The sequence below is a fragment of the Apodemus sylvaticus genome, chromosome 19 (genome assembly GCF_947179515.1).
Source record: "Apodemus sylvaticus chromosome 19, mApoSyl1.1, whole genome shotgun sequence".
In the NCBI taxonomy this organism is placed as follows: domain Eukaryota; kingdom Metazoa; phylum Chordata; class Mammalia; order Rodentia; family Muridae; genus Apodemus; species Apodemus sylvaticus.
Genome location: NC_067490.1, coordinates 16,708,612 through 16,733,840, shown reverse-complemented (window position 1 = coordinate 16,733,840; position 25,229 = coordinate 16,708,612). Strand labels below are relative to the sequence as shown.

The 25,229-nt window shown below is 46.5% G+C and overlaps 1 protein-coding gene across 3 annotated transcripts in view; it reads right to left on the bottom strand.

The window, feature by feature from the left end:
* Positions 1–1,112: 1,112 nt before the first annotated feature.
* The window catches only part of Bicc1 (BicC family RNA binding protein 1), a 227,704-nt gene continuing 203,587 nt past the window's right edge, over positions 1,113–25,229 (bottom strand). The window contains exons 11-22 of one of the 3 annotated variants that reach the window (XM_052163409.1): positions 23,415–23,576; positions 22,356–22,552; positions 22,076–22,208; positions 20,978–21,134; positions 19,133–19,298; positions 16,677–16,716; positions 16,142–16,296; positions 10,891–11,047; positions 7,775–7,935; positions 6,380–6,479; positions 3,697–3,776; positions 1,316–1,409 (exon numbers count right to left, since the gene is read on the bottom strand). In XM_052163409.1, the coding sequence (XP_052019369.1) occupies positions 3,721–3,776; positions 6,380–6,479; positions 7,775–7,935; positions 10,891–11,047; positions 16,142–16,296; positions 16,677–16,716; positions 19,133–19,298; positions 20,978–21,134; positions 22,076–22,208; positions 22,356–22,552; positions 23,415–23,576 (1,484 nt within the window). In that variant the 3' untranslated portion in view covers positions 1,316–1,409; positions 3,697–3,720. Of the gene's footprint in view, positions 1,410–3,696; positions 3,777–6,379; positions 6,480–7,774; positions 7,936–10,890; positions 11,048–16,141; positions 16,297–16,676; positions 16,717–19,132; positions 19,299–20,977; positions 21,135–22,075; positions 22,209–22,355; positions 22,553–23,414; positions 23,577–25,229 lie in introns of all 3 variants that reach the window. The other 2 variants (XM_052163406.1, XM_052163408.1) reach the window with 2 other exon arrangements.

The window sequence follows — 25,229 nt, the reverse complement described above, 5'->3', positions numbered from 1 at the left end:
GATCCAAGTTGACTCTAAGCAGACAAAGGCACTTTGGAAAAAGACCCATGACCCACAGGGGGCGGAGCTACTGGGTAAGGAGGCGGGGCCTCTTCTCTCCATAATGGCAGCAATGCTGTCTCGTCAAATGGTTGCTTGTCTTTTTTAAATAAAGTGACAACCTAGGGCTCCAGTTATGAATGCAGCTCAATCTCTACCATAAATCTCTAGAAAATATCAATCTCATCAGTTATCTACTGTATGCTTATAATATCTAAAAATAAAAGTTTGATATAAATAAATGTCCTTTCGTGGCAGTATACTAAAAGACCAGCCCCCTTGGCCTTCAGACAGCCATTGAAGTTTAGCAATACGGACAGCAGCTAACTATGCCAACTGCGGAGATTTAGTATTGCAAAGTCCACTTGGCCTGTCTTTTGTACCTGGCCAGTGGACGGCAGTCGTGACCATGAGTTCCTAAGATGTTGACACAAATGAACTGAATTTGGTCCAGAGCCAATGGTCCACATTTCCCAACAGCACAGAAAATAATGCATGGGAACTCCTTAAGGTCCAGTACCATTTCAAATAAACATGTGATGGAACCAGAAGAGAGAAAAAAAAAAGGTGTACCAATACCAGAAACATGGAGATGAGAGACAAGATTCCACAGGAGGGGCAACTAGACCGTGTAAAGTGCTGGAAGACCTCAGTCATTATTTTAAAGCAGAAAATTATACCTTGATTATTATTTTGTTTTCAAATCCCCAAACACCAAAACAGTTCAAGCCAACAAAAATAACTTCTAAGTTTTCTGGCATCCCAGATGTCAAAACTCTCCTTCATTTTAGGTACTAATAAAAAAAAATCAGTGCATATGTAATATAGGTAAATAGAAACAAAGCCCTACCCTCATTTTGCAAATCCTGTCCAGTTGCCAGTTTTTTTTTTTTTTAAATGCATTTTCCCTTTGGTGCTTTTACGGCAACATGAGACACTTCTCTTGTTTTCTTGTTTTCTTGTTTTCTTGTTTTCTTGTTTTCTTGTTTTCTTTCTTTCTTTCTTTCTTTCTTTCTTTCTTTCTTTCTTTCTTTCTTTCTTTCTTTCTTTCTTTCTTTCTTTCTTTCTTTCTTTCTTTCTTTCTTTCTTTTTTGCCATGATGTAAGGGTATGACGAATTCAACACTTTGGTCTTGATACCAGACACCCAGAGTGCAAGGACGGACGAGCGCAGTGAAGACTGTCCACAGATCGTGTCCACCTTTGCAGATAGCAGGTGCATGTCCAGAAAGTAGCGCTACCAGCGGCCACTGACGCTGGCGATGTCTGAATGATACTGGCGGGGCAGCCTCCCACTGGCTCCGCCTTCCAGGAAGGAGGTGCACGATGCATTTGGTGGTTCAAAAAGTTTTCTTCGGTTTTTACTTAGTTCTGGGAGGAGAGAGAGAGAAAGAGCCGGCTGTTAGCAGGTCAGTGGAAGGAAAGGTGCTCTGCCTAAAGACAATGAATATCAGAGCTCAGAGGATGGTGGGAGTGGGTTTTGTGGGGAAAGCCCTGTCGGTGGCAGAAGGTAGACATTCTAGTTGAAAGAGCGCATTTCTGAACATCACACAGCCTGCTGTGTGAGAGGTACTTACTGCCCCCCCCAGGAAAGCAGGGCAAACAGTGTTTGCTATCATTTATAAAACCCAGGGAAATGTCATGCTCAGAAATCCCTAAGCCATCTTAAACAGTTTTGCTAGGCCAAATGTCGTCAAAGGCATGGAGGCACTTGTATAGTTTTAGCATGAGAAGATAAATCACACACACATACACACTCTCCATGTCAAACACAGAAAACATGAAGGCAAGTCAGACATGGAGAGGGACTCCCACACCAGAAGGCTGTCCAGGAGAGAATTAAGCCACCATCCAATAATCACAGCAATGTACCAAACCTGTGCTTCCCAAATGGGAGCAAGTTATCTGCAAAGAAGAGCTCTGAACAAAAACATCAACGTAGTAACAATCTCACCCGCTTAGAAAATGAACACTTCAAAACAATATGGAACTCTAAACTGACAGGGAAAAATAAAAATATCTTTCTTTGATTCCAAAGGATCCCGAGTTCTTAGGAAACATATCTGATGATTTTCACATGGCGGTACGGAAGCAAACAGGAAGGCAAAACAGCTAATCAGTTGCAGGAGATATGTGAGTATGCATCCACCTCGTTCGATAGACCCTGGCGTTACCAGAAAACATTCTGGGAAGACATGCCAGGGGAACTATGAGATGGGAACTTAGAATTTCTCATAAGCACCAAATGTAAAAATCTCTCCAATTTGCCCAACTTTCAATAATCAGGAAGGTGTAAAACGGACTTGCTGGAAGTCGTCTGTGTTCAGTGGACTTGGGCGGGAGATTCAACCCCTCATATTTGCACAGGGCTCCGTTTCATACTATCCCCTCTATATGCATCATCTTTGGAATTCTGCAGTCACACCCTGAGCCAGGGGAGCTTGGTCAGGTCTTCAGATGAATGAACAATGGACTCTGATGAGCCGGGAGGGTACGGACCACCAGTCAGCCATACTCCTATCTGCTGAGTACTGGAAGGTATTCCACACACTCTAACAGTTCCTCTGTTTTCAGATTGTAAATGTCTGCCCCGTAAGGATCAAGTCAGCCTTGGAGATACCTTTCTTTGCTAACACACTCTTCTTAGAGAAAAGGATAATATCGTAGCATTAGAAATGATGACAGATGACCTTAGAATTACTTCACTTTGATCAAGTCTTCCCCAAGGGGTGGATAACACGAGCATTCTCTACTTTATAGATAAGAAAATGGGTTTTTCAGAGGTTGGTATCCCCCCTTGTTGGCACACCAATGCAGTGCAGAGCTGAGTTCCCACATGTCTGATGCAAGGGTCAAGTGAACACTGGGTTTCCTGACCATAGATAGATAACTAAGGCCCCGTGGTCGTGGGAAATGCCACCAGAGGCGTCACCACTTAAGTATGGCCAGTGACAGAGCCTTAGTTTGTACCGCAGTATACCCAATCCATCCATGAACTGTAAGAATCGTTTGAAATCTGTGTAGAGGTAAGGCATCTCTAGGAGCAGGGCACACACGGGCACATGGGACATGACTTGCTGTTTCCATGCCAACTACAAATCCTGGCATTCCTTCTAAGATGCTGAATGATTTGTATTTTAAAGCCCCTCGACACAAGAACTTCAAAATTGAGAACCAAGATGGGACTGTAGGTGCCTGAAGGCAAACGAAGAGAAGACCGCCTTTGGTCTCCGTCTTTCTCACAGGGCTGAGGTAGGAACTTGGGAGTTTGTTCCCATATTATAGAGAAGTAAGGGTAAGGGAAAGGCTGAACACTCTTCCCCAGCAGAGGAGCATGCACACGGAGCACGTAAAAATAATGGGGCCGAGGAAGCCATTTTCAGCTGTTTTTAAAAGATCACAACAATTATTGGGGGGTGGAGCGGGATATCTGGCCGTCCACAGAGTGTAGTTTCTAAAAGAGCAAACACATGTGAGGCTCAGAAAACAAAACAAACCTGCCTCAGTAAGGTTGTCCTACTGACAATATTTTAAGGTCTTAGTTATTTTCAATATTTTAAAAGAAACAAAAAACAGAACCTCTTCTCTCTAGTCAATTCTTTTGTCTCAGAAACCCTAAAGGGATAGTTTTGGTTTTTTTTTTTTTCAAAATACCAACCTTTTTTCTTTGAAATTCCAAGGTTCACACAATCCTGGCAGCTCTCAGGATCTTGTTGCGGATCTGAACAGAGTCACAGACTAAAAGAATAGGTCGGGAGACGTTAGATCTACCTGAGGCTGTGGTGGAAGGCCTGTTAACAGGATGCTAGCGTGCCTCTCACTGAGTCTGTCTGGCTAGCTAACCAGTTACTCGTCTCAGAGCCTTCTGATTTAAAAGAAAAAAAAAAAAGAAATCAGATCTATTCTCGGATGCCTCTCTACCTCTCAAGTTCATTTCCTACAGTTTTAGAAGAACAGCTCCCAAGACAAATTTAACAGTTTGCCCAGTTCTGCAAAGGAGTCTTGTGCGAATCATCTAACCAGAAGACAAGGATGACTCTGGACTGCCCCGCCATCCTACATCCATCTGGGATAGAATGCTTGGGGGTTGTATCTTTGTTACCAGGGAAAGGCATCTTTTCAATGAAGCCTTTCTTAATGACAACATTGCGACTTGCAGAGAAAGGGACTCATGCATTCAGCATAGTAAAGGCAAACCACCCTCAAGTGTGATCAAAGACCCCGTGATGTGCAGAGCAGTCCCTCAGCACCTAATTGCCTTTTTGAAGGCAAGGGAACCTGTGAGCCCACCAGGAGAGGCATTCTCCAAAACACACACACTGACCTCAGAAGAATACGCTAAAGTGGAAGTGGTGGGTGGTACATGCTTGGCTGAGGGGTGGGGTGGGGTGGGGTGGGGTGGCACTATGGAAGTGGACTTTGAGATCCTCCACATGGAAGACGGTCTTCTGTCTGCCTTTGGATCAAGATCTAGAACTTTCGGCTCCTCTAGCCCCATGTCTACCTGGATGCTGCTGTGCTCCTGCCTTGATGATAATGGACTGACCCTCTGAACCTGTAAGCCAGCCCCAATTAAATGATGTCCTTTATAAGAGTTGCCTTGGTCATGGTGTCTGTTCACAGCAATGGAAACCCTAAGACAGTGAGCAATTAGAAAAAATAAAGGATTCAAAACCTCATCTGTCTTACCCCACATTCTCCCAAACCTAGACTGAGGGGCACTGCTATATGCCAGAGGAGAGATTCCTGAGGACCACCTACCACCTGTGAAGTGTTTGGGAGTCGCCCTCTGAGGTGGGTGCAGGGATAGATAGATCTCTGTATAGAAGGGCTGGCCTGTATCCATAAGCGTATGACTTAGACAAATACCAAGCTGCACCCCTGTTTCACTTGAAAATCAGAGAAAGACTGTGGGAGTATCTAACTCAAGAGTCTTAAGAATAATGCCCCACGGTGAGGCTCTTTGGAATCACGGTGAATAAAGCGATCTTATTACTAAGACGGCCAAAGGAACAGACAAGGGTTTGGAACAGCCCACTAAGAGCATTGACCGATTCTCTAGCTTTCTGTTTTCGCCAAGCCTGGTGATGGATTTCACGAAAAGGACAGGTCTGGGAAATGGAAGGTAAACCACACAATCTCCACACCACAGTCCACATTCATGACAAGCCAAAACCAAGAGCGATTTGGAAATTGGTCCAGAATCAATGACGAGGGCCTGGTAGAGCCAAAGCCTCCTGCCTGAACCCACTGTTCCCTTCACACACACTGTGATGAACTCAAGACTAATCAGAAATCATACATCCACCTGAACACTGATAATATAGGCTGGTGTAGAGTCCTGAAGCTTATATGCACAGATGCTACTGTGGAGAAGTCTGAGGCATAGACAAAGATTTCTTAGCAGCATGTGGGTCTGGTAATGCTGCTAAATGAAATGGCCAATTGCTAAGGTTTTTGAATTGTATTTTCCAATTTGATTAGCGGACACTGTCTGTCTGGAAAGGATATTCGCCAGCTGGATGCAACTGTTCCCCTCACACAGGCAGGCCCAGCCTGCAAAGTCACAGTCCCCTAGCAAAGAAAGCCTGGCTTCCACCTTTATTTAGTGATACTGTCTTTTCAAGGGCAGGCATACATGAACTGGATATTCAAGAGCACTGCTAGAAAGACTTCTTGTTCTCCTCTCTATGAACACTTTTGAGGTGCACTGACATACGTGTGCACTGTCCTGATGTCACCTGCATGGCCCCCAGTGAGGACATACAGAGCACCTGCTAAATGACTATGCAACAGCCTGCCCAGGAGGCAGACTAGGGATGCCTGATACTAGTTTTCTTCCGCCTATGACTCAAATTCTGCTAAAACATTTGAAAAAGAATCATTAAGGCATTAAGTCTGATAATCCAGCCAAGAAACACCACGAGGGCCCAGTTCCTCTCAGGGTGATGACCCTGGCGTTCAAGGGCATACAAGTTTGAACACAGTATCCAATCAAGAATTAATCACTCACAAACTGAGCATCACAATGGCTAAAAGAATCCAATTGTTCACCCTGTCTCATGTTCTGTATGGGCCAATTTTGGCTACATCTTTTTGAGGAGTTCTATTATAAGAAACAGTATCGCCAAGGCAGACTTTTGGGCAGGGCCGTGTTTAGGTAGGAGGGTGTTCTCAGCATTAGTTAAGTGTTGGCAGGAGGAACTCCCCTGCCCCAACTGCATCAGATCCACCGAGGTATCAGAGGCCTGAGTAGCTGATAGGCAGAACCTGCCCCACATGCTGAGACCCCTGGCAGAGGGCTTTTCAGATTTTAAAATACGAGTTCAACATATATTCACCTGAAATTGCCAGGAGCATTTTCCTCCGGGCTCCAAAGGTGGTGATTCCCAGCTCCTTCAGATCCTGGTCTGTGAGGGTGAGGAACGTCTGAAGATCGATCTGTGGAAAACAGAAACAAGCTATGGCCAGTCTGTTAAGTACACGTTGCTTTACCACTGTGGAATCGACCCAGTTATAGCATCAATTTGTTAACTCCATCTACTTCCTAATCCCAGTGGTGGTGCCACCAACCTGAGGGCCAAAGGATTTAGGAAACAGGTGGTGGGGACTGGAGAAATGGCTTGGCAGTTATGAGCACTGGCTGCTCTACCAAAGGACCCTGGTTCAGTTCCCAGCTCCCGTGTGGTGGCTCACAACTGCCTCGAACTGCCGTCCTAGGATAGCTGATGCCCAACTTTGTCTTCTGTGGGTACCGCACACACATGGTACACAGACATACATACATACTTTCAGGAAAACACTCCTACCCAGCAAATAACAAAATCCCAAAGCAAACACACCAAATAAAGAAACTGGTGAGCTGATGAAGAAAAGTTAATTGTTAGCAGGAGACAGACTAAGACCACAACTTGATACCACCGAGGTAAGCTGAGCCTCTTGGCAACCGTGCTTAAAACAAAACAACATAAATATTGTACCACATTTGTGACCTGATGAGAAAGAAGGATATGTATGGATCTGTCCAGGGGACAGAATGTTTGTTAGCTTTTGATTATAGGAAGATACCAATGGGAAGAATATTTGTTAGCTTTTGGTTAAAGGAAGAAGAAACCAAAGTATACACAAGATGATATCTTCCATTGTGTTGTATTCGGTGCATGAGAATCAAGTCCTCAGTCACCGAACATAGCAGACTGTCTCAGGAACACTACATAATTTGCTGTATAATAGCACGGACATGTCCTGTGGCCTCAGCAACAAAGCGCAAGTGAAAACAGCTCAAGGGCAGGGCTCTTATTTTGACGGGAGCCTGCAGGACTAGAAGGATAACTGCAGTGAATTCAGATCCCATCTGTCCCCATCACTAACACCAGCACTGGCAACAGGCAGTGATGTGCCCTGCAGGCTCCAGTGCATATGGCTTATGACTACAGATGTGAATAGGACTCCATGCTGACCTCAGGGGAGCTGTACACCCTGATTCTCCTGCCTCCATACCCCAGTGCTAAAATGGCGAAGGATGGTTGGGGTGCTTTTCTGCAAACCCCACCTTGTACTTCTCTGCGTTCCCACGCTATACCAAATAAGAAACAAAACCACGTTTTCCTCAGCAGCTCAAGCAAAGCTAAGAAGGAAAGAGCAGCCACAGGTCAACGAGCCACTTCCTTCTGGAGGTCATCACACCCACAGCCCAAACAAAGATGCCCCAGGAAGACTCAGGCCAGCCGACCGACCTCTTGCTGCTGGAAGACATCGGTGTATTTCCCCAGGCCCAGCTTGCTGAAAAGCTCTGGGAGGTCAGAGCCTTTGAAGCAGCTGTTGAGGTTGCAGCCGTTGCTTCCCGTCAGCGAGGAAATGCAATCCATGTAGTTGCTGCTGCTTAGATAGTGCTCTCCTGGAGGGCAAAGAGGAGGAGAGGCAGTCAGGGCCCACAGAGAAGGTGGTTTAATTAAAAGTCTCAATCACCAAGCATTTCACATTTCATTGTTGGGCTGAGCCACGAGAGTGCAGGCCGGGGAAGCGTGGTAATATGTCACCACAGGATGAGCTTTGCACCAACGAGATGCTGTTTAGTGCTGGTGGGAGGCTCTTGACATTCCGCGGTTACACTCGTGAGGCGGAAAGTCGGTATTGGGGGCCTCTGCACTTAATAATCATGTGCCGTGTTTTTCCCTGAGCCTTGGCTCATTATAGAAGATTTGACGGGCAATCAAAGGAAGAGCTGGAAAGGGCATAGTAAAGGGACAGGAAGTGATCACCGGTCCAGGCTCGCTTTGGAGAGCAGGGTGGCTCTCTCTCCCCCAACCCGTGCCTCCTCACTCAGAGGAATTGTCTAACGCTTTACAGCATGTGCGTTCCATTGCCTTGAAGAATGCATCTGGGCATCAAGTCCATCCAATTAGCTATCTCCTGAGTGAGTCCCATCTGCAACGGGGAGGCCGAGGTGTCTGGATTCCATTTACGACAGAGCAAATGTGCTTCCCCAGGAAGACTGCTAACAGAGGAGCTCCAGAAGTCTGTCTTGGCTCTGGAAATGATTTGATAGTTGGTTCCCAGACCAACGGACAATCTGGGCCAAGGGAAGGACCACAGAACCAGGCCAGACACCCAAGCATACTACCTCAGAGGGTCTTAGCATAGGGGTTTGGCCCTGCTTGTCTCCTGCCTGTGTTTGGTGAGTACCCACATCCTCTCACAGCAAGGATGTGTCCATAGAGGGATTCTGAGAGAGGGAGGGAGTGAGAGAGAGGGGGGGAGGAAGGGAGAGAGAGAGATGTTGCTCTTCCAGACCAGGCAGATCCACACAGGTCACTCTGAGGCTCTGTAGCAGGGAAAGCTCAGAGAGTCTGCTTTGTGTGGGTTTCTGGAGTCACCATCACATCCTCCCATCCCCCACCCCCAAGCAGCATTCCGCAACATCTGGACAGCCAGTCATTCTTTAGCATTTATTTCCTTTGGAAAACAAGTGTTTTCTTTGGGGAAGAATACGAAGGGATACCAAAGCAGCATCTAAAAGTAAGATACTTGGGCCATCACCATTTGGAAGTCAGTCAGAAGCCTCCTCCACCAAAGGGTGCTACAAAGCCATATCCTGGGAGCCCTTCAGTGACCAAGGCCCTTAAGCAGGTGCAAGCTCACCACAGGGTGGTCGTGTAAACTGCAGTCCGAATGGTGAACCTACCCTCCGGGAGAGCAAAGCAGTGTTGCCAAAAGCTACGCTTGAGCAAGTGGTGTAAACAGAGACTGCTAAGAAGGAAGAGACAATGAGGCTAAGACCCAGGCCATAAAGGAAAGGTGGCCACACCCATGTTCTTTGTGACCATTAAAATGCCGGACCAGTATTATATATACTATAGACCTGGGCCAGGTGAAACATATTTGAAAATAGAGCCCCCCGGTGGAAAATATTTACGATGGCCCAGAACTTTGGTATGTTTGTGTTAGCTGTAGATAGTTCCTGTGCCCTCTTTTTACACTCCCACTTTTACACTTTCCCAGGGAAAGCAAGACAATTGGGCTCCACTAATCCCCATCCCACCCCATTTTTCCACCCACAAGCTCATCTTAACTTAATTTTTAATTCAACAACTTAGTACAGTCAGTATAAGGATCTAATATTAGCTGAAGGGAAAGAGAAATTCAAAGCCAAGGTACAGTGGGCTACAAGGCAAATACACCCAAGTCTCAAGCCCTGCGTGGACCAGCAGCATGCCTCTGGGCTGAGTGCCCTGTGGGTGCTTAGAGAATCAGACAGCAGCTGATGTAGTCTCCAGCTACAAATGGTTTATCGGGGAGAAGAGCTGACCTGACCTCTCTTTCTGAGTTGGACTTGGTAAATACCATGGCTGGTCTTCAACTCAGATATACCTGACAACACAGCCCTTGATTAACCACAAGCACAGGCTACACAGCCCACGGCTCTCACGTACCATTCCCTCACGTATCCCATGCTACATTTTTGGAATTCCCAATTTGGCAAGAACCCTAAATAAACAGGCATTATCAACACACTTCATGGTCATCGTGCTGTCTTTTGCCTGGCTACCCGTTTCTACCACCGGGAAGAGTGGGTGCTTTTATAGATAAAAAGACCCCCTCAATCTCAGCCATATCTGCTCGGGCAGAATGCCCATATTTGGGGTGATTTCTCTGTTTATGGTAATCCATCTTGCCCAAACAAGATATGCATAATGACAAAACCAGGTGACAGGTCAAAGTCCATTGGGGAAATCTCATAAGGTCCCAACCCCGTAGCTAAAGAGTTACAGGCAAACCCATGGCTGCTGAGAGAGGGAGTCAGGAAGGCGTGGGAGGGCGGGGAGAAAATGATGTCGCTACAGCACGACATTCCAAAATTTCAAATTTAAGTTAAAAGCCCGACTTTCACCTTTAATTGTTAGCTTTTCTTCAGTTGTCCAATGTGCTACTTTGATCGGATCTTACTTAAGTGCTTTATAGGTGAAGGCGGATGAGTGTGCGATCGCTTGTGCTATTGTCTCCACGCCGTCTACAGAACATGCTCCTGCTGAGTGTGAGGCACGGGGTACTCAATACGCATTCTCTAAGTGTCACTGACTCACAGAACTCAAATCTGACAGGGTAGGCCGGGACATGAAATGATGGCATTTTGGGATGGCAAGCACTAGAGTATAGGCCAGGTACAAAACCCACTGAGAGGAGGGGACTGAGCATCCTTCACAGGGAGGAACTAGGAAGTCTTTGGAAAGGGGCCACACGTGACTCAGACCAAGCACATCACTCCTCAGGAGCGAGCTGCCTCAGGAAAGGCGTCTAGGCTGATGCCTGAAAGCGTAACCGGAAATCAAGCGTAACTGGAAATCAAGCTCACTTGATTTGTTCTGCTTGCGCTTGGGGCTGCCGATCGGTGCCGAGAAATCGCTGTGACTCATGGGGCCTATTCCATTTCGGTCTCTCCAGTTGTCTGACTCGCTTCCACTTGTCAGGTGCTCACGACTGCTGGACCTTGAGAGGGACAATGAGGAGCCCTGGAAAGAGTCCAAGCCAGGGAAGGGAGAGTTCAACAAAGTGGACTTCTGAGAGCGGGAGGGAGAGATGGAGGAAGTAAATGCAAATGATACCCAACACAATGTCTTTTTTTGTCAGTAACTGAGAAACACACATTCCCAGGAAGGTACCAAGGATAAATGAAGACAGTGTAAGGTCCTCACCAAGGGGACCTGACTATGCAGATGCCCAGAGTCCCCAGTGAAAAGAATCCTTCTTACAGTTTCAAAATGTCATGGTTGAGTGTGGTGGTTTGAAGATGCTTGGCCCAGGGAGTGGCACTATTAGGAGGTGTGGCCCTGTTGGAGTGGGCGTGGCCTTGTTGGAGTGGGTGTGTCACTGTGGGTGGGGCTTTGAGAGACCTTCCTCCTGGCTGCATGGAAGCCAGTCTTCTTCTGTCTGCCTTCAGAACAAGAGGTAGAACTCTCAGCTCCTCCAGCACCATGACTGCCTGGATGGAGCGGTGCTTCTTGCCATAATGATAATGGACCTCAGAACCTGTGAGCCAGCCCCAGTTAAATGTTGTCCTTTATAAGAGTTGCCTTGGTCATGGTGTCTCTTCACATTGCTAGTCTTACTGCCTCCCTCTGTAATCCAGCGCACAAAACAAGGGTTTTACTGCTGTGAACAGACACCATGACCAAGCCAACTCCTATAAGGACAACATTTAATTGGGGCTTGCTTACAGGTTCAGAGGTTCAGTCTATTATCATCAAGCATGACAACGGTTAGGCAGGCGTGATGTAAATGGAGCTGAGAGTTCTACATCTGATGGCTGCTATGAGTAGACTGACTTCCAGGCAGCTAGGATAGGGGTCTTAAAGCCCTCGCCTACAGTGACACACTCTAGCAAGGCCACACCTCCAAACAGTGCCACACCCTGGGCCAAGCATATCCAAATTATGACAGCTAGTATTTTAAAGCACAAAATCAGCAACAATCTATGCTTCCATATAAATTCTTGAATGTCTGCTGTGCTTAACCAGAGGCAGAGGTGCTTCTTTGAGTGTGTAGGACTGCCCTAAACCAGGATTGGCCTTGCTGGAACCTCATCTCCGATGCCCTATCACCACCCACCTTCTGCTCTGAGACCTCTCCAGTGCGTTCTGATGTTAGAATGATTGTGCCAGTTACTCCTTGGGCCTGATGATCCTGCGAGATTGGCCCTATATTGTCACCTGCATTTCACAGCATGCCTGTCATCTGTTCCTAAGGACCAAGCAGCCTCTACTGGGTATGGATTAGGAATCTGACTGCCCACTGCCTTCTTGTTCATGCGGTTTCTCTCCCACCAGAAGGCAGTACTGTCTAAAGCAGCACGCTAATGTGTATAAGCACCACAGGATCCTCAGGGATGCTGAGGCACATGCAAAGATTCCCCTTTCCTGCATCAGTGAGGATGCCTTTGCTGCTTTAGGGCAATCCTACAGGGAAATTATGGCCTCTAAGATAGAAAAAAAAAACCTCTAGATTGTCCAGTGAAAATATCTTTCATATCCTAAACCAAGATAAATCCAGAGTAGCAAGAGCCGACAACCACTGAATTCCAGCAAAGGCTGCAGCCCTGAAGAGCTGCTAGCACCCTACAGCTCACCTTCTGTGCCTCCCTCACCACTCGCCTGGCACACTGATCCAAGTCACACACAAATGGCAGATCTCCAAAGATAGCGATCCCTGCTCTTCCACCAGCAGATCTAAAATATCCACCGGGCAGTTCTCCTGCACATTGAGGTTTGTGAGATTAAATGTTATCAGACCCCCTTCCTTCCTTAGTGTTGGGGAAGTTAAAAACCACCCATGGTTCCCAACTCATACGTGATTTGCTTCAGAGAATATGTGACTCCTGTGCTTTTGAGAGGTAGATGGCAGAAAGAAAATGGAGAAATCCTAAATGCCTTTGGGGCTTAGTTCAAAGCCACCCTGTTTGTTTTTTGATGATCTACCATAACACCAAGCCGTCAGGAAAAAGAAAAGGTGGAAAGTGCCTGCGCTTATCTAAAGAACTTTTAGGGAGGACAGGGTAATTACTTAGCTGTGGGAAACCTGAAGGATTGCTCAGTTCCAGCTTCTCAATAATTCAGAGTCCAGAGCTCAGAGTATCTCATTCTCACACCAAGCAAGCTTCCTGCAGGAGGAAGTTGAGGCACCGGGCACACAGTGGGCTGTGTGGCCCTCGGTCACCAGGACAGCAGCCACCAGGGCTGCTGCAGCTCACACACTACCGTCCACTTTTCCTTTTTTCTTTATAATGAGAGTAAAAATAAAGAAGGCAAGAGCATTCCTAGTCACCCTACAATTTAAACATGGCAGACACGGACACTCTGTTTATCCATCTCTCCCTATATAACCAACCTGTCTGTCTGTCCGTCTATCCATCCATCTCTCCCCATCCATCTCTCATCCATTCTCTCCCTATCTATCTATCCATCCATCCATCTTTCCATCTACCTCTTACTATCTATTCATTTATCCATCCATCCATCCATCCCTCTCTTCTCCCTCACTCTCTCATTCTCTCAATAGGAACCGCCCTCTCTCGTTTCTTAGATCCTTCACCACAGCCTTCATCCATGGAATCCTTCCTGTTTTTAATCTTTTTGAGCTCTCAGTGAAAAGTAGAAGCCCGGGGAGCTGCTGCCACAGACGACCCAGTATTGTTGCATGTGGGCCCTTTCTCTCTCTCTCTCTCTCTCTCTCTCTCTCTCTCTCTCTCTCTCTCTCTCTCTCTCTCTCTGAAGAAAGACCTGGTCCTGAGGCAAGTATGCAGCATCACTCCTAAGGAAAGCCAGAGTCTACCTTTCCCGGCTTTCAGAGAGGCACAGGAAAGAAGCAGGTGACATGGGGCTTCCCTGTGCGCCAGTCTCACTGTCACTGCCTGCACAAGTGGACTGACATCAGTCAGGGAAGTGGAGCAGGCTAGCCATGTCAGTCCAAACAACAACAAAGACACAGGAGAGGTCAGCTATTAGACAGAGGCCCTGTAGATTTCCATCCCTCAGAAAGTCATCTATCTGTCTGACCCTGGCTAAGTGCAGGAGTAGAGGGCATTTCAAGGTCTCATGTTTTTTTTTTGGCCAAAACAAAACAAAAAACCGTCATTAGTGTTTCAACACTGAACACCCCTTTCAGCAGGGTTTCTTTAGATCACTGGCATCCAGCTGTGGTTCATATCAAACACTCATCCAAGCTACGCTGTCCCTATGGCCATCTGAGAGCTTGAAGAGCCCAACAAAACGATTCCTCTTCCAAGTGATTAAAAATTATGTCTGTCTGTCCATCTGTCTGTGTGAGATGCATGTCACATGGCTCTATATCAATTCATCCCTGAGTTAACTCATTAAGGAGATGTTCTAGTCCATTCCGTGAAATGAAGTCAAGTCTTTCACATTTACTGGCCCATGTCTTAACGAAGACACCCACTCTGGGAGCCTCTTTTTAAACTAGAAGTCTGTGGGGACTGTATGAATTTTTCCATGCACATGCACCACAGAAAGCACAAAAGAAGTGAGTGAGTCCAGTTGAAGATCACTATCACTAATATCTTCAGGGGTCCACGTAACACCCTGAAACTATCACTTTGGACACAAAAAGCACGAACAGTTATTTATTTCCAATGAGGAAGACAATCTCGTCCTTCAGAAGCCTGGCTTTTCCTATGGACACAGTTCTCCCATAGAACTAATAGAGGCTTCCTAGTATGATTAAGGCAACCCCAAAGAAAATGCAAGCTGATGAGAATAATGTAGCCTCACAAAATCTATACATACAACAGGTGGTGTTTTTCAGCCTCTCCAAGTTCTACACCCAACCTCTGTATTGTGCATAATTCCCAACTTGCTGTAATGTCAGGCTCCGAGTGGGAAAGTGAAGGGCATTTCTGAAGTTAAATGGTTCATCTCAGAACCTACACCCTGGTCGTTGACAACCCCATGCTCTCCTCTCCTCTGTGGCATGCAGAGGCAAAGGGAGGTGGCCCAGATCTCAGCATTAGCTTAATTCTTGTGCTAACAAAAGAGGATGCTATTTCCTCTCAGAGTCCCAGCATCCTGAAGGGGACTGGACACCTACAGCCCCAAAGGCGAGCATAATGGTCCCTGTATTCCTGCTGCTCAAGGCTACTTTCATCTTAAATCTAGCCTGCCAGGAGGCTACTGTAACCCTGGCAATGGAATTCTCTGGGAACTATTCAATAGTGCTTTCATCTTCGCTTGCTCAAGAGAGATAAAGAAAAAATTTTAAAGCATTTGCTTTTGCCTTGTATCCAGCAACAATCTTACTACAAAGAAGAAAGGAACTCCATCTACAAATGCTACTATTAGACTAACAATTCTGAAGCCTGTAGCCAACATTTGCAGCCAGCAGGGCTGACAGAGACTGATGGTGCTTGGTTTAATCATTCATACCCACCCACCAGCTGCAATCTCCCAGCTTGTCTGTGTGCAAGCTGGCTAGACCCCTACCTCCCTAAGGCCCAAGTCTGACATTCTCAGAAGGACAGGGTCTGCTCAGAGTCACGTGAAGCAGGGCCAGGAGGATGGAGTTCAGGGCCTTCCTCCGCAACGCAAAGATTGTCAGATTCCAGCCTCCTCCCACGGAGCTGCGCAGCCAACATCTGGGAAACACAAAATGTTGGAACTGCTGCTTGCGATGCTTCCTGTTGCGCTCCTGGCATATCTCACCATACTGAAGTTAACTCAGATTTGAAAATCTGTTTTTATTGAATACTTGCCTTTCCCCTATGGTGGCTTGATAGTGATATTCTCAGACAAAAGGGCTCTTTGTGAGCTTTTAGGAAAACACTGCATCTGCCCTTTGCCTGATCTCAGCCCCACTCTATCATGTAGGATACCCTTCATCCAACAAAAACTTACTCCTAAATTGAAATTTCCATCAAACATATAGATTAACAACTTGGAAGGGGGAGCAAAGTCTACAATGGAAGATTACATCCGTTTTAGACAAGTTCACAAAAACAGAGAAGAAGCCAAGCCATTCTGTCCCTGTGACTAAAAAGCCAGGGACAGGCGAGAGCAGGCTTGTTCAGGGGAAAGATGGGCCGGCGGATCATTATGTACCTCATAGGCGGTTGTCATCGTCGGCTTATAGGACACGTGGTTGGCTCTCCTCAGCTCCTTGATGGTTTCTGCCGGCATGGACTTCGAGAACCCCAGGCCGCTCCACGTATTCGTAGGTGTTCTGACCTCAGTCACCACTGGCTTCTTTAACATCGCTTTGGAAACCGGAATAGAAAGCAGGTGTGTGTTTAATGTCATTCTGATGGGGAGCAAGTTTTCCTCAATCGATGAAAAAGTTATAGCTCAATATTATTTCTTACAGTGAAATGCCTAAGAATAAAAGATTTTATCCGATGAAAAATAAATGTGGAAAGGCTGCAGGACTCCTTAATTATGCTCTTGCATCTCATAAGATACATTTTATTTTGGCAGAATCCATACATCATGAACTCAAATATTTTGGGCTTCTTTGTATAAGCACCCTTTTTTTGTTGTTTTTTGTTTTGTTTTGTTTTGTTTTTCAAATCACTGGGAGAACTTTAAAATGAAAGGTGTACTGAAAGATGGAGGTAGGAAACACTCCTTGGTCACTTACCTTTGGTGGCTAATAGTTTCTTCTGCTCATAGTCAAATGCCTGAAAAAAGAAATACGGAGAGAATGAATAATGGCTTTGTCGCCGTATTTCCCGAGCATCCTACCAATAACTCCTGAATCTGCTTGAACCATCAGCTAAGCTCTGCATCATGGAACCACAAACATACAACGCAAGGCTGATGGACTCTTGCCCTCCTTCAAAACCGACTGAAATCATCTACCACTTTTATGTAACTTGAAGTCAGTGGCAAGTCATGTCCCTACACAATTAAAGTAAATTCTCTTTTATTAAGTGTATCTTCCACATGAGGACTACGCTATGCAAATGTGAAGTGCCTAATAGTTGCACAAGCATCAAAGGAATATGTCACAAAATGGCCGCAAGCATTGATTGTCTCTCCTTCTGTCTCTGCATCCTTTTTCACATAGGTAAGCAAGATGGTTACTGGGATGACACTAATATCACACAAGAAGTTATCAGCCACACTGCCAAAGCCTTGGCTTTTTGAAGTTAGATAACTGCAGAGATCTAGCTTTGGATACTGATGATGGAATAAAATTAAACCTACATACCCTGGTACTGCACAGACTGGAGGACCACACGTCTGTGCTAAGAACACTGAACTGCTAACTAGACAGAAACCAGGACAGGCCTTTCTGAAGTGAGCTATATCTACATAGCTATATACCAGATGCAAACCCATTCCCACCTCCCCAGTCTAGAGAACAGGTAAGACTTGATTTAAAGACCTACCACAAAGATCAAGAACCTACTAGCAAGAGCTCTTTGGCTCGTCTCCCAGAAGTCTGTACCAGCATATATAAGGTTCTCAGGGAATCATAGTCTGGACAAAACATGGAAGAGGGTGCAAAGAGCTAAGAATAACCTTGGGCCAGATGATAAACAGAGGCAGCCTAGCACACACCGTAGCTCTATGAATATGGTGGTACCTTGGAGAGCCTGGTTTGTAGATGACACTGTTTTATGACATTTGGGGGTGGGAGGCTGGAGGGCAATTTAAAATTGAACTGGAAGTTTAAAATCAAGTTTAATTTTTAGGGGCAAGGTGTGGGAAAACACGGAGGAACTCCTAATTAAAAAGACTGTGCTGAGCTCTGTGAAGGATACAATGTATCAGAACTTGTCTAGAGCCTAAACAACAGGCAGTCTCTGGAGGACTGAGGAAGAGAGATGTGTTGAAAAAGCGTGCTAGAGAGGCCATTGTCCTAGGGTGATGGAAAAATGGCTACAGACTTGAGGCATAGAAAGAGGCAGGTTTTCAGTGTGTCTTGTGCCAGAGCTCACTAGCAATTCTCACAGATTTTCTGGCAATTTTGGAGCCAGATTTCCACTAATGGCATAAACACATCTAGTTAGAGAGTCACTGTGAGAATACTGGCGTCCAACCTACAAGAAAGGACCAAAGAACTTCCTCACGGGGATCCAAATATGAGAGCAACCTGAGATGGCACTGGGGTTGTAAAGGGAACTTGGGTTTTTTGTTGTTTGTTTAACACTGATGGATTATGAAAGCTCTGTATTCTGTCCACCTCGAACGTCAGGAAAATGTTCAATGCAATGGATTAAAAAACAAACAAAGCAAAAAAAAAACAAAAACAAAACAAAACAAAAACCCCAAAACAACCAGGAAGATTCATTCACATTGGAATGAAATCAGTGTCACCTAATTCTATGAATTAACTTAACACATCAGGTTGGTTATTTATTTGTTTTTTTTTTTCCCTAGGACTTTGTGAAGGTTTTAAAGGTGACACAGATGAAGAGAGAGAATTCTTTAAAAGGCAGCTCCTTCCTGTAATGCTGCTGCAGAAAGCAAAATGTTTGTGTGCTACCCCGGAAAAGCACTAAATCTTTGCCTCTCACACATGGGCCATATGAAGATAAGATACCGGGTCTCCTGCTTGGTAAGCTCCCCTGGGTCACGCTATGAAAATGGTGATAAGGCAGGGCTAGCGGAGGGAGCTGTCTGAAGCTACCAGGAACATTTAAACCACATGGTTGTCACCAACTTCCACGGAACTCAAATTCCACACTCGCTCTTCTCATAAGCGTTTTTGAAATGGCACGAAATCCACTATCTCTATTTCCAAGACTACAGAAGAAAATCAGATCTACTTATCCAAGAGCAACACCGTCTCTTAGATGCCGCTAATGCCTCTCATACTTGACAAGCGTCGTTGGCTTCAGATGTAGCAACACAAACCGCCATTTTTTTCTAGTATGAAGAATCACTTTTCCTAATCTGAATCCTGCATTTCATTCTTGATGCTCACAACAAAACCAGTCCAAACGCCTGTGTAGCTCTTTGAGTTTCACACTGACCAGGATACAGGGGGACAGGTTAGCTTCTGCACAGCTCATGAACACTCTGCCTCCTTCACGCCCAGCCCAGCGCCTGCCTGCCCTCGGAAGACTGCAGAGGCGCCTACGTTACCTGCATGTGGACATAGGTTGGCTGCGAGGCCAGGCGGGCCCTTTCCGAGTTCTGCTGGGCAGCTGCTGCCCTCTCAGCGGCACGCTCGCTCCCTGGGGCCTTCTTGTCAGCAAGAGGACTTTCTGTGGCACTCAGTTCGGAGTCTGAGAGTAATCTGTCAGTGCTGCTGTGAAAGAGAGTTGGGAATTCACTGATCCACCTCACATACTGACAAGACTGCATGGTTCCCGTGTGTGTGTGTGTGTGTGTGTGTGTGCGTGTGCGTGTGTGTTCATTGCATGTGCTTCAGCCATCAACTGCCTTCAGGAATCATCTAGTCACTGAGCAATGCTACGGCACGGCGACACTGAGACAAAGGTGTTGCTGTCTCCCCAGAAAGCCCTTAACCATGGTCACTGTTCTAGGGTAACTCTGGGTCTCAATCTATAGGTTAAAACTGCTTTCAGTATGAAGGCGCCTACGTTATAGGCAGTACACATGGTATTCTGCTTGTGGTACACAGATGAGATATCTGATGTTGGCACATCAACCAGACACCAAGGATTTATGCAAAATTTGAGCACAGCTTGAGCAAACCAGAAGGTAGAAAGATGACAGATATTGCATGTGTGGGGTGCATGTGACACTGGTGAAGAGGAAAAATAGTGAGTTTGTGATGTGATGTATCATGATGCACCTCAAGTCAAAAAAAAAGGGGGGCTGGTTTGTTCAATTATAGCCAATCACCTGTTCTGTTCCTTTGTCAGAGGACAAGACATGAGCAGTAAGCGTTGTCTGACAGATGTCGCCAGAGGACATGTGACTTGGAAATGAAGGAGTTTTTCACATTTTCTAGGACCAAAGGTTAAGAGGTGTGTGTGTGGGGGGGGGGGGGATGGGCAGAATGCAAGGGAAAGGGCCCAGGATCAACTGGGGCTGTTTAATCCACAGTGAGGCGGGGCTGGTCCAGCTAAGAGAATTGTTAGAGCCAAAGAAAGGGCAGGCCACACTGGTGAGAGAAGGGAGGGGCAAGGAGACAGGGCAGGAGGCCTGGGCTCCATCCAGGTGAGAGAAAAGGAAAAAGATTCAGAAGGCAGAGAAACCAAAATGGCGGGCATAGGCTTTAAGGGATTCAAGAGACAGCAGGAAATGGATTAATTCAGGAACATACGCTGAAGAATGGCCGTGTCGGGGTGACCAGTGGACAAACAGGTAAGGCAGAACTGGGTGAGATGAGTCCGCAGTTTATGAATATAAAGTGACTTTAGTAAGAAATGGAGGAAGTTATACATGTTAATATTTGCCTGAAGACACTCCTTAAAGACAGCTGTGGAGCTAAGAAGACAGAAGAGGAAATGGAGTAGTCAGCCCGTGAGAGACCCTGCCCTCTGTAAAAGGACAAAATATAATAAACAAGCAAGCAAACAGAAGTCTCAGGATCTCAGAGTGGAAGCTGCTATGCAGAGGACTTCTAGTTAATAAAACTCAGGGTTGATCCAAAAGTTTACAAGTCTGCAGCTTCCTGCACTGACAAGAAGGTGGATTTGTGGCTGGAAAACGAACTCAAAAGCCAGAGGCTAAAAATTGCCCGTACCCATTGCTGAATCGCAGAGAGAATATTGTGTAAGCTTCAGAGCAGTAAGGGTTGTTTTTTAAGGGCACAGATAGAAACCCCACAACAAAGTCGGGGGATGCTTACAAAGATGGGCAAGGTTTGGAAGCAGAGGTCATCCCTGAGTCTCTGAAAGATAATTGTGAGGGGGGTTGAAAAGCCTATGATGAGCTCTAGCCTGACTTGACTTAGGGTCAAGGCAAACTCCCCACTTCCAACGTCCCTCCCCCCCACAGCAGGGTGAGCACACATACTGGAGGTGCGAGTTCTTCGTGCCCTGCAGTAGCTCAACCGTCTGCCGCTTGGCACAGGAGACCTTGGAGGGACCCAGCATCTGCTTCAAGTCGCCAGCGTTTCCGGAATGCGAAGGACTTCGAGGCATGCCCACTTCAACGAAGGCATCATTGCAGCCTGGGGGTAGGGGTGGGGTGGGGGTGAGGGTGGGGGTGGGGAGGCATTGGGGAGAAAGAGGAGCAAAATGTAAATATCACCTTACAGATGCCATGGAGAAAACCAAAAAACCTGTCTGGGTAGAGACCCAGTTCTACAGAGTCCTGCCGATGTCCTCAGCAGCAGAGAGGGCATATCACAGCAAGCTCAGGCTGTCCCCAGAACTCCACCTCAAGGGAAGACCCTGGTGTTTCCTGAAGATAACATATACACATATATATCCATCCTTTATCCTACATATATGTGTGTGTGTATATATATGTGTGTGTGTGTGTGTATACACACACACATACACACATACACACACATCCATTAGTGGGGGCCCATCTGTTCCCTGAATACTGTCGGTACTAGGGGAAATGTATATTTATATACAAACATTAGTGGGGCCCTCATTTTCTCTGCTTCCATTCCCTCTCCTCATTTTCCCCTTTCCCTCTCCCAATACGGAGGCTTACACAGGGCATCAGGCACACTAGACAAGTATGTCTGCCGTGAGCTATATCCTTAACTCCAAAGATAGTCCTTTGTTTCCTGCCCAGTGCTAGGGACTGATCCCAGGGTCTCACACATGCTAGGCACATGCTATTCCAATGAACGATACCCCCAGTATCAAGTTTCTTCAAGATTGTTAGGGGCTGAACTTCTATGCAAAGAGTCATTGAACGGATGTTATGCAATAATGGAACGTTTGTATTTCTGTGGAAAGTGCCCTTCAGTTCATCGTTCACAAAAGGTCTTTAGAAACTCATACAAGACATTGTCTCTGCATGGTTGAAGGAGGCAGAGTCAGCAGGGGTGAGTAGAAACCAACTCAGAATCCCGGAAGTCTCAGGGAGGTAGGGGTGGGGCTTTTACCCAAACTACAAGCCAGTCTGAGGAGGAACATTCCAATCCCTTACCTTCCACGGAGTTTGATTTGGAAGAAGCCTGTTCGGGCCCAGCTGTCTGCATGGACGGATCGCCATGATTCGGACTCAGCACCTTCTCCCCAAGCGATGAAGCGGACAGCGGACCGTATTTCATGTTCGGAGGCTGAAATCGCAAATAAAATAAAAATACAGCTGAGAAAAGAAGTTCAGCGAACACCAAAACGGGGTTTCAAGTCGCTTCTCTTGACAAAAAGCACAGAACCCCCCTCCCCCACCCTCTATCCCCTGAATCTCACAAGGCGGGTGTTACCTGCACATGTCCATTTATAGAAGCAGAGATGTTTTTGCCTTCTGTCTGCATGCTGTTGATGTGGACATCAACAGGAGTCAAGCCAGGCGGGGGAGATGGGGCCGTGTGCCCGTACGTGGGCACTCCAGACAGCAAGATATTGGTTAATGTGGCCTGGGCGGTAGATGGGATCATAAGGTGTGGTATTGTAGAGAAACCTGAAATGGTTCGGGAATACAGGTGTTAGGAGTGAACCGCCTAGAAGCAACTGTTACATTTAGTAACAATAAGAAAAAAAATTTTCCCTGTGAATTTAGGATAATTTGACATCTCTGTAAACAGACTGAACATTACTAGAGAAACCATAAGCAGAGGCTTAGGAGGTAGCCTCCGGGGTGGGTAAGGGCTCCTGCTTCCAAGTCTGCTGCCCTGGGTTTGATTCCTGGGACCCGTGGGCTGGAAAGAATGCAGGGGCCGCAGGTTGCCCTTTGACCTCCACACACACAAATAAATGTTTCTTTTTTAATGAAACAGTGTTAAAATGAGATAATCATGTCTAACAGGTTCTGCCCAGATAGTTGGGGTGAGCAGAGAGAGAGAGCGAGCAGAGAGAGAGAGGAGAGAAGAGAGAGAGCAGAGAGAGAGAGCAGAAAGAGAGAAGAGAGAGCGAGCAGAGAGAGAGGGGGGAGAAGAGACAGACAGACAGACAGCCTGGTCACGTGACTAGGAACTAGCTCCTCAGGGAAGCTGGATTCCCAAGATTCCCTTGTAACCTTGACCATTGTTCCCGGAGCATCCAGCTGCCTTTCCTAATCTGTTTATCACCTGTGCAGATGGTGTTCAGTTTGCTTGAAAAGCTCTCCGCTTTTCAGAGCCTCATTTTGTTTTGTTTTTTTAAACTATTTGACACAGCAGGGGGGAGGGGTTTGGCTTTCCTTTGGGCTAGAGAATGCTGTCTGTGCACAGTGATTTTGCTTGAAGAACTGGAATCCCTCGTAAATTCTATTGAAAGAAAGAAAAAAGAAAAACAGGCAGCATCTGTGAATTCTCACTTCTTGATCATGCTTAAGGGGCACTGACCTGTGGCGCTTGCAGTGTTAGCCACAGAGGGTGCCCACAGGGTAGGGCTTGGGGTACCAGAACTTGAGCTCTGCAAAGGACTGACTGAAGTGTTGAGAGCGTTCAGGAGTGAGTTTGGGGTTGTCGACGTGTTTAGCGACAATGTGGTGGGCCCCAATAAACCTGTAGAGAGTAAAAGTCAAGTCAATACATCCAAGTTCAAGATCTGGAGACAGGGACACCATTCCTATTGTCTTTTGGAACAAGCACCAGTAGAAACTGACACTTTCTAATCTGTCAAATACGGGTGACAGGTTTATTTTCTTTAATGTTATTTCAGATATTACTGCGAAGCATCTCTTTTCACAACCCCAACAATGAAATTTGCTCACCCTCAAACAGACAATAGATGCTCTAAGAACGGGAAGACAGGTGTATCTAATCTAGCACAACAGCCAGGCACACTGAGAACTACTTGACGCAAGTCTGCTGACAACTTAGGATGGGCAAACCTGTGCTCAAGAGGAAGCTTTTTTTTTTTTTTTTTTTTTACTCCTCTGACTCACTTGTTATCAATTTCCCAACAAAACCCTCTCCAAGCGTTCACACCTGGCAGCACCTAGGAGCGCCTTTCCTGTGGTAGACTGGCTGGCTGAGACTTAGTAGACAGGATGCTCTCCACCAGATGGTTCTATGCCTGTCTGAACACACACAGCCGACTTCTCTGGGCTCCAATCCAATGACTAAAACTTGCCCAGGGATTAGGCTGGCTTTGATATTTTGTCTCAAGTCTCCGAGTGCTCGCTGTAACTAATGAGACTCTCCTTTGGGAATTTGGGGTCATCAAGAAAATGTTCAATTTCTATGTGGTTCTGGAAGTGCACGGGGGTCAGTGTGACAGGAGATGATGGGTGGCCAAGCGAACCTCCCCTCCACTCAGGGAAGATGGCTTCTTCAGCCACTCTCTCAATTAGAGCACAATAAAATTGGCTCATTCTAAGTCTGTGGCTCTCAACCTTCCTAGTGGCATGGTCCTTTAATACAGTTCCTGTTGTGGTGACCTACCCCCCTCCATCATAAAATTATTTTGCTGCCACTTCATAACTATAATTTTGCTACTGTTCCGAATCTTGGTGTAACTGTCATGCAGGAAACCCCTGTAAAAGGATCATGGGACCCCCCCCCCAAAGGGGCTGTGACCCACAGGTTGAGAACTGTTGTAAGTTTAGCAGCACGTCCTGGTCCACAGCATTGCTAATGAGATTGATAATGTGTTGCTTGCTATGGCTGTTTGGGTCTGTGTGGAAGAGCCAGGTTTGGTTGAGGAAGAACCTGTATTCCCATAGTAGTATTTGAGTGTGGCACTTTGGAGGGCAAACAAGTACTACACACAGTCCTTCTTTTAGTGTTGGGGATCGAACCTAGGTCCTCCTGTGTGCATCCTACCGGCGAGCTCTAACACGGCCCATCCTACTACATATGTGACTGACTGCGCTCCCTTTGTCTGTGAAGGCATCCGGGCAACAAGAAGAAAACCAGTAAGCCTGGTCTAAAGGTAACAGAGCCCTTGGCCAGCCTGCGAGGAAGAAGATCGCTTCTAGATGAGGATGTGATTCTGGACCAGCAAGGACTCACTGTGCGTTCCTAACAACCTAAACACCGTGAGTGAGTAATATGTGCTCTTCTTGGTGGCCTTGGGTTTATCAGGCCTAGCCATAGGGTGGGGGGATGGGGGAAATGGGTATGGAGGGGATGGGGGGATGGGAGAATGGGTGTGGGGGATGGGTTCAGAGACTCTCCCCCTCCCCTTCTCTAGCTGCCCTCCAGATTTGCAAT